This window comes from Cupressus sempervirens, chromosome 7 (genome assembly GCF_028749045.1).
Source record: "Cupressus sempervirens isolate cs-2001-9-10 chromosome 7, ASM2874904v1, whole genome shotgun sequence".
Lineage (NCBI taxonomy): Eukaryota > Viridiplantae > Streptophyta > Pinopsida > Cupressales > Cupressaceae > Cupressus > Cupressus sempervirens.
In genome coordinates this window covers 918919784-918937896 of record NC_143124.1, presented here as the reverse complement: position 1 = coordinate 918937896, position 18113 = coordinate 918919784, and the positions used below count along the sequence as shown (strand labels likewise).

The 18113-nt window shown below is 35.1% G+C and overlaps 1 protein-coding gene across 2 annotated transcripts in view; it reads right to left on the bottom strand.

The window, feature by feature from the left end:
• The window catches only part of LOC149550528 (uncharacterized), a 32913-nt gene that overhangs the window by 11759 nt on the left and 3041 nt on the right, over positions 1-18113 (bottom strand). For both annotated transcript variants that reach the window (XM_089793535.1, XM_089793534.1), the window contains exon 3: positions 16541-17848. In XM_089793535.1, coding sequence (XP_089649661.1) covers positions 16541-17848 — 1308 coding nt within the window. The remainder of the gene's footprint in view (positions 1-16540; positions 17849-18113) is intronic.

The following is an 18113-nucleotide window of genomic DNA, read 5'->3' as shown; positions in this document are numbered from 1 at the left end:
AAAGGGACATTTCAATTTCGCAGAAGAAACATGCTAGCGATTATATCATGCAAGATATTGGCATCGAATTTTTCCTAAAACCGCAGCGATTTTTCTGGAAAATATTGCACTAAAAGCCAAGAATATTGGTCAAAAAATGTTGAAAAATTTATCATGTTTAGGTTTTCAAACATGACATCTTTAGTTGCGATAGCAAAGACTCGACGACCATTTTTGTGACAAAAGCTCAAGCGATGACCCCATTATTGTTACATTGTTTCTGTCAGCATCAACAATGTGGACTCTTGGAGTGCGTTGGCTCTCCCTTGTTAAGCGTCGACCAATAGCGCTAAAAATTAGAATTCTATTCAATGTAGTTTTTACATTACATATTATCAGTATTTGTATGTTTATATTATTTTTACTTCTTAGTGTTTAATATTAGTTAAATTTATTATTATAAATTTTATCTATTTTATGATTTTTAGTAGTTACTAGTTATCATTGATCAATTAATAACTACTATCAATATTTTTTATTATTAATTTAATAATTAGCTATAGCCAATATTTATAAATATATTTTAAGAGTTTATGTTTTTTATAGTTATTATTCAGTTACTAGTAAATATTTCGGTAACATGGTAACTATACAAAATTATAAATAAAGTTTAGTTTATAATAAGATAAATAATTATTATTTATAAATGTATAGACTTTACACATGAATATATGAATAATAGATATAGATTTATTAGATTCGTTAATTTTTATAGGTTTATGATTGTACTAAATTGTTACTTATTATATCAATATGTGTTCTAATTATAAAGTTTTCTTTAGACTTTTATATGTATTGAACTTATTTATATTAGATTTGTACTTGTTCTTTGGTATATAATTCTATCGTTATGTTAATCTACTAAGTTTTAGTTGCTATGAATTATTATTTAACTCAAAACTTTGATATCTCAAATCCTTATATAGTTTCAAATGTTTGATAAAAGTGCCGATTTATTGCCGATTTTTTGGCCGAGTTTTTCAAAAAAATTGAGCTAGCCGAGATATTGCCGAAACCGAGTTTTTCAACTATGAAGAGAAGTATCTATTTGATGTCAAAGAAAGCATCATTATTAAACTAAAACATCTTCCACGGCTTTTATATGGCTGGAATTTGGCACACTGTTTTGTCCTTGATTGCATTCAAGCACTTTATACTGCTATCGTACTGCATGTGGACAGACATCACACTGGGCAGGATCTGTCATACTGCAGTCCTATATTAGTTTTAACACAAACTGAGAAAATGCCCAAATGGATTGGTATGTCTGGCTGTACATCGCAAACAAATACAGCAACTTACTGACTCTTGTAACTAATACAGAAATCCATAATTGTTTTCTTTACAAGAAAACAACAAAGCAACATACTTCAAACCTCTTTTGCCGCTTTGCGTTGTAACAAATCACATGCTTGGTTAATTCATTTTGTACATTGTCCCAATCACTTGAGAAAATGTTTGAATTTGTTTATAATTATGTGATTAATTTGGAACCATTTTTTGGGTGCATCTTAATATACTCAACCATGACCATGATGCCATTGCACACATTCAAATTGAAAAATATGAACCATTAACTATTCATGTAAATCAATCTTACCACCTTAATCCAACCTCTTTTTTTATTTTATATCACTGTCATAAAATTTTAACGTGTGAGCAAAAGATCCCATCACAAATATTAAATTCTTGCTGTTTTTTGGGTGAGATTTGAGAATGCAAATTATATAAAGAGTATACAAAACCTTGTTTGTTCTAAAAGGAAAGCAAAACAATGGGAAGCCCTCCCAAGAGGGCAATGCTAAGATATGCAAAAACATGCAATTCTGAAATCCAAATTAGAATATTTACTATCTTAACTTTGTTTTACAAAAGATCTGAGTGCATATAAAACTAGAAAATTCCACAAGAATCTATAAAATGCAACATATTTATTAAATGTTAAGAAAAGGATAAGCAATCACTCGAAATTAAACGGAATTAAAAGATGAGAGATATCACCCTAAAACCTCCCGTGTTTAGCATTCTCACAAAGAGGTTTGTAGACCTCGATGATGAAAATCCATCGATCAAAGGTCTTCTTATCGCAGACAGCTCTGAAACTTATCTAAACTGCAATGAGCAATGGAAAATCTCACAAGTCCATTACTGGAGTGGGCAATTTACAGCAGTGTTGGTACAAATTTGCAGACATTTCAACCTTGACCCCTGTGAATTTGGAACACTCTTCAAAGGATACAGTAGAAAACATAGCCCCAAAGCATAAAAATTCCTTCACTGTTCTTCCTGTACATGAGATGCAAACCAAATCAAAATCTTGCCACAATGCTCCCAGGTTTTAAATACACGAATGACACTCGTGGGGCTGATCATGCCACAACACAGAGAACTGCTCTTGATCCAAAGTGTGATACAAAGATTCCTCCCACGCAATGATCAAACCTCTCAGCTGCACTAAATAAGTCCCCAGGGACATGGAGTGGTTTTAAACAAGAAGTGGTAGAAGGCGAATTTTTTATGCTACACCTGGAATAATGAGTATATTTAAACGCTTTTGGCCTAGTATTCCAAATATACACAATGGATTAATTAGTCATGACTCATGGCAGCCATTTGGAAGGTCAAGTTAAAATTTACCCTTTTGTGACCGTGGACTTTTATCGCAGTTTCATATTATGTAAAGGATCAAGATGCTATTCTCTGAGGTCATCTCTAGATCTGGGGCCACCACTTGCTTATATGCTCAAACCTTTGCTATTCTACCTTTAAGCCCTTGGCCAATCATTCAAGATTATGCCTGTGGGGATTCAGGTTATGCTTGTGAGGACTCATCTCCTAAAACTCCCATTCCGGTTCAAATTTGAATTGTGCTTCAAAGCTACAGGCAATTTGCTAAATAATTTCCTAGCTATGGAAAAAGACACTTCCAATCTTTACTCATTCAACTCTTGCTCACATTCCAGTAGGTCTTGTCATCTTGAAATATCTACAAGCAGATGCTATATTTTTTAAAACGATGATCATAGTTGAGGAATTGCCTTTTCACACCACAAGCATTCACTACTGATTGCCCTAGATTGAAGTACTGTTTGGAATATCAAGCATCATAGTGGAAAGATGCTCTGCACAACACTGTACAATTGAAGGTCCCTTGGGGATTCAAAGCCCCCACCTCAGCTAACTTGAGACTTGCTGGCACACCTATAAACACCCAAGAATCATTAGTGCAAAGACATCCTTTTCAGTTCAGCAAGATTCAAATTTTCCCTGAAATAAGATGATGTCAGCAGAAAAGATTGTCAATAAATGGAACTCAATCTTCCCCAGATGCTCGTGATGATGAGGATGACAAGCAAAATGGAACATAGTGCAAAGGAAGAATAAAGCTCCATCCAAAGAAGAAGAAATGGCACAATTAATGATCTTCCATTTCCATATCAAAATCAGTACAACCGTTTCTAACAGTAGTGTAACATCGGTGGCCTGCATATCACTGCTTATTTGTTTTTTCTATTATTGTGGGGGATTCTGTAGCACTAGTAGGATTAGCACTGTCTTTGTTAAACTGCTTTGTTACATCCTAGTTCAGCTTCAAAAGTTGGGTTCAATTTGTGCTCATCTACAGAAAACATGTCAAAATCACACACACACACACACACCTAAAAGCAAGAATTAACTTCCAGATATGTCTATTACATCAAATTATATAATATTAAACTTTAAACATATCATATTATTTTAAGATCATTAAAATTTGAATATATTATTATTTATAATAAACCTAGAGAGCATTAAAATTAGCTGAATACTTTTAAAACTCATCAACAGAATTTTAAAAACTTTTCAAAATTAGCTAAATTATCAATCAAGGATCCTTCAACTAGGGGCCACTGTCTTGTTTAAATAAAAGACTGCAAAAAATGAATCTTAGAACCAAATGCCCTTTGGCACCATGAAAAAAAACGTCGATACTGATTTTTAATTTTAATGGATGTAGTCCCCTAGTTTACACTTCTCTGACCCAAAAAAAGGATGGATATGCTTTCTGCTTAATTCATCTTGTTGTTAGATTATCTTGCTTGTTATGGTTCAGTTTATCATGGGCATTTTCTAGATTGACATTCTACTACCTTACATTTTGTCCAACCATAAAACTCTGCATTGATTTCTGACCAATTGAACAATTGTTGACTTACTGTGTAATCTCTTACTTGATGAATACATGGAACCAGAGACTAACAAGGTAGCTAAATTTAAAGGAAAAAGAAACACTAATCCATAATTACTAAATCAAATCAGATGCAGTAGAAATCCAATTCAATCAGAAATATTTCAGACCAGATTTTTCAATCTCTCTAGAAATGTTTCAAATTTCAAATTTTTTTGACTTCCCAAACAAATCATAATTTTTGGAAACTGGTAACAACGATAAAGTCCAAGTTTAGCTTTACATTAAGATGTTGGGATAACATAAATTTCCACATAATAAAAAAAATGTTACATTGACATCTTCATGCAGGTGGTCTAAGTTTAATAATTCTTGCACATATATAGGTAAACTAAACATAACAGAAGAAAGCATATTTCTGATTTAAGTTAACTACAAGCAAAAAAAAGAAAAGCATCAATTGCATTTTTATTTGAAAAAACAATTCCTTAACCATAATTTAATTTCTACAAAGATTAAAATTGATGTAAACCGTGAGAGCTTAATGTTATACTCGATAACTAATGAACAAAATAACTAAATGTTCTCAATTGGTATGATGTCCCCTTCCTACAGAGAATTTAATAGTGAATAATAAATAATAATAAAATAAATAAGTAAGTAATAACCAAACTAAATACGATGTATATTCCATAATGGTGACAAAGAAGTGATTGCATCAGCAAGTTATTTTAGAATAAAGCTCAGATTTAAAGCAGGTTTTTATTGATAAGCAGAAATCAGTATTTGGAAGCAGTGATTCCTTAGAAACAGTATAATAAGATGGAAATAAATTGACAAAACCCAGAAAAGAACAAAAATTGAATAAAACAAAGAGCAAAAGGTACAATTTGATTATGACTCAATTCCTTAAATGACGTGAGATTCAGATTTGAAGCCATTTAAGACAAAGTAACTGAATAAAAGAAAAAAAAAAAAGTAGACAACAATTGTAAGCACAGTCTAAGGTGAAGAAATAGACTATAATTAAATTAAATTAGGAAAGGATACGATCTGAAAAGGTGTGACTACTTGAGTTGGAAAAAAGCGCTTCTTCAATCCTAAGGGAGGAGGTATTAAAGTCTCAAGGAATCAACTCCAAAAAAAAGGATGATACAGCAGAAAATATATTAAATAAGGAAAGATAACCCCCATAACCGGTCATTAATCAGATCATCAGCAGAGAAAGAATAATAAATAAATAAATAATCATGCTAATTTTGTTCCGGCCAAACCCCCACAGGATCGCCACTAAACTCAGATACAGGCACCAGATGGAGGGACAGATTCTCAAGCCTAACACCACCTAAAATTCTATGGGCAACCACAGGGGGCACTATCCATTGGGCACCTAGAGATACCACCCCTCTTCTAGAGTTATTCAGCCAGCAAAGCTAATTATATTGCATGGTACATATAGATTACAAATAGATTTTTGATTGTTTCTAGATCTTGAACAAGATTTGCAAAAAGACCTTGGATAGCACCACAACCTACTTTGCGTACAGCGAGGTGTTGAAAGCAAAACATACATAGAGGATCCAAGTAAAAGGAGGAAAGTACAGACAGCAAGGAGAATATAATGGAACCAGGGTCTGTATATTTGTTTGCAATACAGACATGCACGCACGCACACACATATGATGTGATCATACTCATCAGTCTAATAATTAGACATGAAATGTGTAACTTAGGTAGACTCTAGAGTACTATGTGCATTTATTTTTACAACTACATTAGATTAATACCTGACAAGATAGTCCTGCAGTAGAATGAACCATGCTACATCCTACAAAGGCAAAGAATAAGGCCTCCAGCAGAACAGTCACAGGTTACATACAAAGATACCATTTGTGAACGATAATCCACTGGGCATTAGATACCATAAGTAAATTTTTTTCATATGCATTAGATACTGTTATCTAGTCTCTAGGTTTGGATCGTATATCTTTTGTACTATCAATTTATAATGATTAACGTAGATTATATTATACTAACAATGTAGTCAGCTGTATATATGCACTTGTTCCCTGTTTGGCGATTATAGGACCTAAATCAAGATTTGCCTTGTTAAAAGGCATTTTTATTGGTAAGATTAAATCTCTAACCCTCTTACAATTCTTATTTTTGTGAAAATTGTGATTTTAAGGAAAAATTAGGGCAACCCAAAAAGAAAATGTTACGAGTGGTATCATAGCATGTTCCTGCCAGCTTGAGGGAAATTACAACGAATTTTCTTACTCAAAGAGATGGATCTAGTCCTACTTAGACAGTCTTATCTCTTGTGGATTTCATCATTCCAAGAGATGGATGTAGTCCTAGTTGAACATTCTTGCCTCTTGTGGATCTGGTTACTCCAAGCAATGGATATTGTCCTAGTTGGACACTCCTACCTCTTGTGGATATGATTACACCAAGAGATGGAGCTTGTCTTGGTTAGGCGTTCCTGCCTCTTGTGGATTTGGTTACTTCAGGAGATGGATCTGGTGTTGGTTGGGTGTCCCTGCCTCTTCTGGATTTGGTTACTCCAAGAGATGGATCTGGTGTTGGTTGGGTGTTCCTGCCTCTTCTGGATTTGGTTACTCCAAGAGATGGCTCTTGTCCTGGTTAGACATTCCTACCTCTTGTGGATTGTGTACTCCAAGAGATAGAGCTTGTCCCTGTTGGACGTTCCTCCCTCTTGTAAACTGGTAACTTCAAATTGTAGGCCATGTGAACTACATCTCCATATATATACTCATGTGTATAATTGTGTCTGGACATGTACATGTGTCTACTTTGTGTATGCTTGGTGTCTACATGCATTCATGTGTCTACTCCGTGTACGCTTCATGTCTTTTGCATTAATGTGTATACTTTTTGTGCGCATCCATATATTAATGCAAACAATTTGTAATTTCAAGTGTATACTCTATAGAGATGTAAACATGGCACTTTGGCAAGTTGAATTGGCACTATTATGTGGTCCAAGATCATTTCATTAGAAGGTTGGAGAAACCTTATCTTAAGTTGAAAAAATCTACTACCAAATCATAATAAAACCCATATATAATTGCTTGACAAGCAATTTTTTGTGAAGGGTTGACTGTGATGTCCCCTTCCAAAAGAGAATTTAATGATGGATAATAAATATTAAATAAATAATAAGCAAACTACATACGATGTGTATTCCATAATGGTGACAAAGATAGATTGCATCAGCAAGTGATTTTAAAATAACTCAGAACTAGAGCAGGTTTTGTATTGATAAGCAAAAATCAGTATTTGGAAGCACGGATTCCTTCAAAAGAGCACAATAAGCCAAACCCAGAAAAGGACAAAATATGAATAAAACAACTATTAAAAGGTAGGATTTGATTATGAGTTAACTCCTTCAAAGGGGTTCGATTCACCGAGAAAAGGACAAAAAATGAATAAAACAACTATTAAAAGGTAGGATTTGATTATGAGTTAATTCCTTTAAAGGTGTGTGATTCAGATTTTAAGCCATATAAGACAAAGTAAATGAATAGAGAAAAAAAAAGTAGAAGGCTATTAAAAAGTAAACGGCTATTATTAGACAAGTTAGCAGTTTTGAGTTTGATTCAAAGTTCGAGTTCAGAGAACCAGTACGCTAGTACAGCAAAATTTTGGAAAAGGGTTTGGGTTAGTTCAACAAAAACATGTAAAAATTATTAAAATATATATACATATTTTTGAAGCCTTCAATGTCAAATAGTATCATAAAATCATATGATTTAAACAACAAAAAACCATAAACTTTAAAACTTGTAATCATAGCATCATGAATTGTGATCGTGCCATTGTATATTTCAAGTTCAACATCAAGGATTCAAAACATTAAAATTAAATCATAAAAGCAAGTTCTAGTATCATTGTTTCAAGTACAAATAATGGATTAAAATATGCAATGTTGTCATGTTAAAGTTGCTTTTTTCGTTATGGGAAGTTTGTGGTAAGTTGAGCAGTTGGAAATGCTTGTAATGCATAAATATGTAATCTAAACTTGAATGCACAGGTTGGAGAAGGAAGAAATAGCTGGTTAGACCTCTTATCACTGTGTATTCCACACATTGCAGTCTAATTTCTTGCTTTTGCACAGACTGTACCTTCATGTAATGTTTTGCATGTGTTTGAGGATGTTAGAACAGTGAATTATTTTTCATTGCATTTGGTTTCATTCAATTCAAAATAACCTACATGCACACCACAAATGAGAATTAGAAGCCTTTCATTTCCACCTTTTAGGGTTAAGGATGTCAAAATGTTATTAAATTTGGCATAAAAAATGTCCTTTATTGATGTCAATGGGGCCTAGTTCCTCAAAGTTTGAACCAAATTCACCAGGGTTCAATCTGTTTAAGCCTGATTTGCTCAGTTTTCATTTCCCAGCCTTCCAGGCCCTTGAAATTCAAACCCTTCCCGGAGCAGCGAGTGAACTGGACCGGGACCAGGTACCAGTTCATACCCAGGCTGGTCCAGTAGGGGTATAGGGGTGGACCACAGTAACTAAGATTATGAGCATTGTCTAAGATGAAAAAATAGGATCTAATTAAATTAAAATAGGAGAGGATACGATTTGGAGAGGTGCAATTACTTGGTTTGGAAAAGGAGTGCTTCTTCCACCCTAAGGGAGAAGGCATAAAAGTCTCAAGGAATCGACTCAAAAAAAGGATGATACATCTAGAGTATGTAATTCTGACACATGCAAACTGCATAAATCTGATATATATAAACCGCACTCGGATTAAGCTTTGTACATAGCCTGGTTCGCTCGGGTTCAATTTTCCAGCCTTCCAGTTCAAACCGGGCCCTTGAAATTCAAACACTTCCCAGAGCAGCGAGCGAACTGGGCCGGGACCAGGTACCAGGTCATACACAGGCTGGTCCGGTAGGTGTATAGTAGCGAACCAGGGTAACTAAGATTATGAGCATTGTCTAAGATGGAAAAATAGGATCTAATTAAATTAAATTAGGAAACGATACAATTTAAAGAGGTGTAATTACTTGGTTTGGAAAAGGCGTGCTTCTTCCACCCTAAGGGAGAAGGCATAAAAGTCTCAAGGAATCAACTCAAAAAAAGGATGATACATCTAGAGTATGTAATTCTGACACATGCAAACTGCATAAATATGATATATATGAGCCGCACTCAGATTAAGCTTTGTACGTTATATATGTAATATATGATGGAATAAGATTTTGTTTGTTATATACATACAAACATATACATATATTTGTATGTGTGTATATATGATGTAATAATATTCATCATTCTGTAATAATTGGGCATTAAATGTGTAGCTAAGGTAGAGTAATATGTGTACTTATATTTTCAACAATAGCTCACAAGATAGATAAGTCATGCAATGGAATGGACCATGCTACATCCTACAAAGGTCAAGAATAAGGCCTGCTGTAGAAATGAACCATGCTACATCATACAAGTGCAAAGCATAAGGCCTGCAGTGGAATGAGCACAGATTACATCATACGAAGGCACCATTTGCAAAGGATAGTCCACTGCACATTCGATGCTATAAGTGAATTTTTTCATGTGCATTAGATATTGTTATCTAATCTCTAGGTTAGGATCATATATCTTTTGTATTATCAATTTATAATGCTTAAGGTATATTATATTAAACAAACAATAGAGTCAGTTGTATATATGCACTTGCTCCTTGTTTGGTTATTGCAGAACCTAAGTCAGGATTATATTGCAAGGTTATATCTCTGTCTTCCAATTCATATTTTAATGAATTTTTTTATTCTAGGGCAAAAACTAGGGAAATCCCAAAAAGGGAGCATTACAATCGGCCCTTCAAGATTCCAGATGAGCATATAGAACAAGACAAAATCACATGTGTGGCTAATGGATACGACATTAAGCAGACAGAGAGAACAGCAGATGAATAGAACTATCAGGAATGAAAGGTCACACAGACACATCTGTAGGACCCTGCAAATCAACAAAAAAACTCTTTGATAATGCGGAGGGATTTTCAACCAAATTCCTAGTGTTATTAAGTGCCACAATATAAAAGATGACATGGATTTCTCACAACAAACTCAAAAGCTCCATCAAATCAACCAAATATAAGTCGGAACCAATATCAGATACTAATGCTTCCTCAATTAAATATTCTTGTGGAATACCTTACATACAAGAAACAAAAAACAAACTGGAACTCAGAAGAATTGGAAAACACTGTGAGCACATTAGACTTGGATAAGTCAGCTTAAACAGAGCATTGAAATGGAAAAGACATCATATTTGCATTGAAGATGCAAAAAATATTGACAAGAATAACCAAAACAAACGAGAACTGTGCAGAATGATTGGTCAGCACTGTGAGCACCTTAGACTCCGATAAGTCAGCTACAGCAGAGCATTGAAATGGAAAAGACACGATACTTCCATTGAAGATGCAAAGATTATTGACAGGAATGACAAACTATTTAAGCATTGTCCATAAATATTAGGAAGCATCAAAACAAACAGAATGTAAATGGTACTCTAAGATTGAGGAACTTTCAAAGATCCCACATAGTCAAATTTAATGGGAATTTAAAAACTGAGCAATTAATTAATTCATTTTCTAGTTACTGTTTCCTTGATCCATGATGACACACACTGCCCCTCCTCCCAAAAAAATGTGCATTTCCAAAAAATAGGGACATCCTCAAGACACAAGGGCGTTGAGGGTTTACACTTAACTGGGGAAATGATTTACTAATTAATTGGTGGGTGTATATAAATGCCAAGTCATGCGTAATAGATAGTTAAAATAGTGTCCCACGGTGACCCCTGAATATTTGGGGAAAAATTAAGAAATTAAAATATAATGCCTAACATGCATAAAGCTTACTTTAAAATAGTGTTTCATGCTAACTCTGTCCCAACCACCCAAAAAATGGGTGCATTTTCCAAATGGAGAGGCACTGAGGAGCTGCCCCACCATTGGCTCCAGGCAAAAGAAGAAACATCCATAAAGGATTTTTTGGGATACCTCCCATGTTGGAGAGATTGGGAAGTCCACAAGCCTGTGTAGGATTTAACGAAGTCCCCTGACTGCCTCAGAAACTCCACCCTTGATTGCCTCAGAAGCTCCAAGATGTCCCTGTTGCCTAAAAAGGTAAAAAGAGAGGTTTTAATTTCTTTAAAGCGTTTTTAAATTTATAAAAATCGAACTTTCCAGTCTCTTGTTGGAGAGAGATCTTTATCTCTCGAGGTTAATAACGTTATGATCACCTTCAGCTGAAGCATTTATGAAAAAATTGTAATATTGAACATAACGACGTGTCATTCTACATGCGATGAGGCAAGGAAATTCGAATAGTTGTATATTTGACTATGAAGAGTCAGGTACACTTGAACAATTTATTATCAATAAAATGAGTTTTTGTGTTTTGGGTGGGTTGTTTTCTTCAATTTTGGAAGGGTTTTCCCACGGTGATTTTGTGTGTCTCTTGTGTCTGTTTTAGCTCTTTCCTGTTGTCTCTTATCTCTATTTTGGGCAAAACCTAACATAGTATCAGGGCCTAGTTGATAACAACAATAAAAAAATGCATCTAAAGCTAAATGTGAATGTTATTATTTGTGATAGCTGTGAGAAAATTTCATGTATGTGACTACTCCATCTGTGATTTCTCTCGATCTCATAAATTGTTATGACTGTTGGTTTTCTTTCTATCTCAATCATCACTGCCTGACGAATTGGCAGTGAATGAGCTGTTCAAAACCACGTTTAACTTTATTTTCATTATTTTGCAATGCTCAAAGTTGACATTGCAGACCATATGTCAAAGCGGATCTTCATGTCTTGAGTATTCCATTACAATAATTAAATTTTACCAGTTCTGAAAATTTGTTCAAGTTCCAGGTTAGTATCATTTTCTTCAGTCAAGAAAACGTCAGTGTCTTACGAATATCATAAGGTGATCATTAGGCAGTTTTTTTTGTGCACTGGCAATCTTTATCTCTTACAATTCATGTACTCCCGCTGAATGCCATCATGGATGGTTGCAAGGCATCTTTCAAGGTGCACTGCTCACGCTGTTTCAAGATTTGCTTACACATCATCCCATAATGGACATGCCTCTGTTCATGTTCCATATCCATTCTTATCTGCTATCAAAGGTTGTCTTCCAATCACCATCGAGAGTTATCTCGGCATGACAGTTGTTCTTTGATATGTTACGTGTGCAGAAAAAGTTGAATGCTGAATCCAAATGCATGAGGCTTGTTCATGCAATTTATAACTGTTCTTCTGTGTAAATCGTTTTTGTATTATTCTGGTCTTTAGCTCGGCAATATTGCCTTGAGAGTTCTGGGTTGTTAAAAGCCTTAAGATACAGCATTCTACAGAGACCTGAACATAATGTTTCGGGTGAATATGAAGGGCAGTATCGTGCAAAGGAAATAATGGTTTCCGAGAAATCTAACACCATCTCTAATGATCGGCGAAAGGGATGGAACTCATGGAAGGTTTTATTGATCTATGGAAGCAGCTACTTATGACGAGAAGATGCACCTGAAATTATTCATAAACTTTCTGGAAAGTGCTCCAGGCAAGACAAGGCGGAAGACATAGATGTATATTTCTGTATTAATTTGGAGCCTATTTAAGGCAAAGGGAACAAGGATTTTGCAGTAAGTGTACTTTGTTGGAAGTGCCGCTTAGTGGATGTTTGCCAAGGAGGGCTGCACTATCTCAAAGACTATGTTTGGAATGTCTCACAGAAGCTTGACGTCCGATGTTGACTGGCAAGATTGATATATATCAATCTAGTATTGAATGTTTTTGGATTAAACTGTGTATAATTCTTCACCATCAATGTTTCGGATCATACTACATGATCCATCATCAGAATGAAACAATAGCTAGAGATATGGATTAAACTGGTGCTCTCTAGCTATTGTTTCATTCTGGTGATGGATCATGTAGTATGATTCGAAACATTGATGGTGAAGAATTATAAACAGTTTATTCCAGAAAGATTCAATACCATCATAATGGACTACAGAAACTACATGATTATTATATATTAATCTAGACAAATATTGACTTGCAGAGAAAGTGAAAACTGATGTGTTGAGGACTCGAGAATGATGTTCTGTTCTTGGTATTATGTTACGCGAATGCCACTTAAATGTGTATCATGTATAATGGCAGTCACCCTCTTCCCAGCACGCATGAAGAAAGATGTTATGCCGGACCTAGCGCATAACGAAGGATCAACATCTGAGGGCATATATATCAATTAGCTGAAAGTTGCATTCTTCATGAGTGAAGGAGACGCATGCATATGTGAAGCTGCTCCAGCCACTCCAACAACTGCTAAGGATTGATAACTGTTTCCAGATATAAAGTTGCTACACAATTCTGTATATTCCTGCTATTTGATCACCATAGCTTGAGTATTACTGTGCTATGTTCTATCCATGTGGTATTAGTATCAAAACAGTAAAATTTATACTGATGCATGAACATTACATTGGCTGTAGTGGCATAAGTCAGAATCTCTTCTTATATCTGTCAGCATGTTGAGATTAAACAATCAAGGAGATAAGTTTTTTTAACACCCTTAAATACTGAATAGTATGCAATTTGTTTTGGTGTCTCTGACAGGATGACCTTATGAGTTAATTTTTCTTGGTTGCAGAGGATGCAACAAGAAGAGATGAGGATATTGCATTGATGATTTATATTTGCGAGCTTGTGATTCAGAGGGAGATGTTCAGCCTCAAAGGGAGGTTACGCAATCTATCTTAATATGGTGATCAAAGCTATTTCTGTTAAGAGGGAGTATTTATGGAATTTCCATCATTTATATATATATATATATTGTTAATATTTTGATATTATAGATTTTGAGACTCTTGTTGGAAAAGAGTTCCAGCTATGATTTCTTTTTATTGTAAATTTTAAGACTCTTGTTGGAAACAAGTTTCAGCTATGATTTTATTGTTATTATTCATGTGAAATCAATAATAAGTTGCAAGGACAACCTGATAACTCTTTCACCTATCAGAGATTCATAGAGAACATCATGTAGAGAGAGTCCATGATGTGATCATGTTGAGAGATTCTGTGATAGGAGTTGGAAATCATGTTGAGAGAGTCCATGGCTGTATCACATTGAGAGAGCTCATGATAAGATGCTGGTTGTAAACCTTATTACCTTGGTTGAGAGATTCCATGACAGCATAACGTTGAGAGAGTGCATGATGAAAGTTGAAAGTGATTTTTTCATGTTGAGTGATTCCATTATTATCAGTTATGAATAAATGGTTCCATCTATCATGTTGAGTGATTCCATGAGTATGAGTAATTGTTACAGCTTTATCATGTTGAATGATTTCATGATTAACAATGAGTAAATTGTTCTCTTAGTGTCATGTTGAGAAATTCCATGTGAAAGTTGGTTGTGCTTCTTGCAGGGTTTTCATGTTGAGTGATTCCATGAATTGTATTGGATCTATGTGATTGGATTCTATCATTGACATTTTGGTTGCAGTCTTGTGTAACTGTTCAGCTAAAGATCTTGCTCTTGCTAAGAGGGAGTGTTGGAGATTATAGCTACAATAAAGATCTTTATCTCTGGGCATTAATAACGTTATGATCACCTTAAGCTAAAGAGGACATTTATGATAAAATTATAATATTTAATATAAAGACATGTCTCATTTGACATGCATTGAGGCAAGATTTTTGAAGAGTTGTATATTTGAATATGAAGAGCCATGGGAAATTTCAAGAGACCTCTGCTTGTAATGTGAAGCGTCTCTCTTGTTATATATCACATGAAGCGAAAAGCATTGCACACTTTAACATATTATTATTATTAATATGATTATTTGTTGTGTGGCTAGGTTTTTCCCTTCAATTTTGGATGGTTTTCCCAGGGTAATTTTGTGCATCTCTTGTATCTGCTTTAGTTCTTTCCCATTGCAGTTTATCTCTATTTTGGGCAAAACCTAACATCTCTAACCCCAAAATGCTAATGAGCCCAGTCCCAACAACACCTCATACCCCCAGAAAAATAATAAAATTACATGTTCCCCTTTAATCCAAATGACCACATATTAACATTGGACTGAGCATGAGCAACAGCAAGAGCTAGACTTGAATTGTTTTCACTGATCAACCATTCCAAGCATTCATGCAAACCTTCCGGGTAAGACTCCAAAATAATTGAGATTAGCAGTTTGATTTCAAATTTTGAGTTTTCATTTATTAAATCGAAAAAATGCTCATATGGATTTTTCCAATTTAAATTATTTAAGATATTGATTATGTCTGCAAAATTATTAAATGTTGCTTTAGGGATTTTATTGCTGTTTTACAGTTTACAGGTTGTACACCAACAACTTTTAGGGTTGTTTAAACATTTGTATTTTAGGACTTCAAATTCACTTAATATTAAATTACTTTTAAATGTTTCCATGCAAATTCGCAAAATTAGCGAACGTCCACCCATCAATCTCACAGTAACATGTACAAAGAGACCTCACTTTATTAGTGGTGTTAATTATTTAGTGTTATAAAAGGATGTTGATTATCAGTTTCAAATCCTCAAAGCAGCTACTGGGAGGTTGACCATAAGAATGGGGTGAAAGGTTGTGACAGATGTACAACAGGGAAGATGATTGAGACAGCCTACAAATGGTAGACTCCTTGCCATGAACACTGCACTGTGACTGCTGTGAACAACACACTCAAGGGCATGGAAGAAAAACAATTGTATCAGACAGGTGATTCTTGATGTAAGCGAACTGAAGATGTTCATCTACAACCACCACATGACACATGCACTATTCCAAGTTCTTCCCAAGAAAGAATTTCTGAAACGGATGGAGACCAAATATGCATCATGCTCCATAATCTTGAACAGAATACAGGAAATGCAACTAATAATCATAGGTTCAATACATGAGTGGAATCAATGGACAAATTTTATGTCAATGCAAGGGATTAGGGTAAGGAAATGGTGAGGGCAGAGACAATAATATAGTGTCAATGTAACCTAAATATTTATCACCAAGTAAGGAAAAAGTTAAAGAAGATGCTACAGAAGAATTGGTTAAATAAGCATCATAGTGTAGAAGAAAGTTCAAAGAACTCCTGACAGCATAGTCAAACTGTGTCTACTATGTCCTTGACACACTGCACAATCATCATTTGTACTTTTCAAACACATAATTTTAAGTCTTGCTCCATAAACTGAGGATAGCGCATAAAAAATAAGAATTTGAATTGAGACATAATGTATCATTTGGAATCATACCAGAAACTGAGAGGCGTAATCGATAAGATGTGCGTTGGGAAGGCATCTGTGTCCCATTCCTGCGCTCGATATCCAACTTCTTAACACTCTCTGTACGATCAGTCCACTGACAGATCCCAGCCTGCTCACGTTTCCATGTCTCCCTTAATGCACGATACTTGAGGGCAAGTACAAGCTCCGTGAATCTAAGAGACATTTTTCTCTGTGATAGCATATCCTCCAGCTGTTGCTTGATTTTATTTTTGTCTTCTATACTAACCTCCTCAGAATGCACTTGTTTGCACTTACCTATTATACTATCCTCCTCAGAATGCACTTGTTTGCACTTACCAATAGAGACCATACCAGTGGCAGCTTCACATTCAGAATCAGGAAGAAGACCGGCAAATGCTTGGGTAGCACACTTCGCTGATTCCAAATTTTGATCATACAAATCTCTCCAACACTTATCATTATCCTTTTTACTTAGAGCTCCATAAATGCTTCCCAATTGGACTTCACCATTCATCAGAAAGCTCTCAGAATTAATACTGGAGCAGTTGTCTTCTGTTGTCTTGTCTAGCTCAGAAAATGATGCTGCTGATAATGACCTTTCATTAAGGCTGCTGCCATGCAAATTGCATTGATTAGCTTCCACCAGCTCATCATCTTCTTTAGAGGTAAGTGAAGCTGTACGCAAAGAACAAGATGGATAGCAAGCTTTGGATGATACATGCATCTTGGAATCCCCCTTGGATGCTGCAACTTCACACAACAAAGTTTCACAAATTCCAGAAAGCGGTCTTTCTTTCTGTTCATCCATTGCTGCATTTTCTTGCACCCTCTTCTCAGAAGCATGCAGAACTTCTCCTCCACCTTCCTTATGTTTTATGGTATGCGGTGGATGTTGAACTTGAACAGCTTCTGATACTCTAGGATCAGAAATTTCACAGTCATTTTCTACTGATAGATGATCTACAGGGTGAACCTCAAACTTTGCTAGCTCTTTTTCTGTAAGCTCAAGTTCTAACTCAAGCTTTTCCAATCTTTGTAGTATATTTGACTTTGACCAAGATGAAAGACCAGAACAATGATCTAGAACCATATCCTGAGGCTGCTCCTGTACCGAAGTCTCAGTGCTTTCATATTCCTTAGACTCAATCGGGGCTTCCACACTTTGGCAAGATTCCAACCTGCCTATCTCAAAGGCAGGCATGCTTCCAACCTCATTTTTTCCAATTATCTTGTCTATACCAGGAGCTTCAGTAGCTTGCTCCATCTGCATCGTATGGATATCCTTGATTGCTTCAGCACATGGATTGCCAGTTCCTGCATGGTTTATTCATAAGAATTATTATAATCTGGTCATCTAAGAAAGCAATCAATAATATAAGAAAACCAAAGAAGAAAATGAAATTGAAAAACCCCTGAGAATAACTTCCCAAACAAAAGCATTCAACAGACTTAGTAGTTGCTAATATCAGTATGGTCCCAAACAGTAATAGAAACTAAAATTTACAGTGCAAATATATTGTATATTTGAAAGGAAAAGGGTAAGCACCCCACATGATGGAGTGAATTTCACCCTACCCTG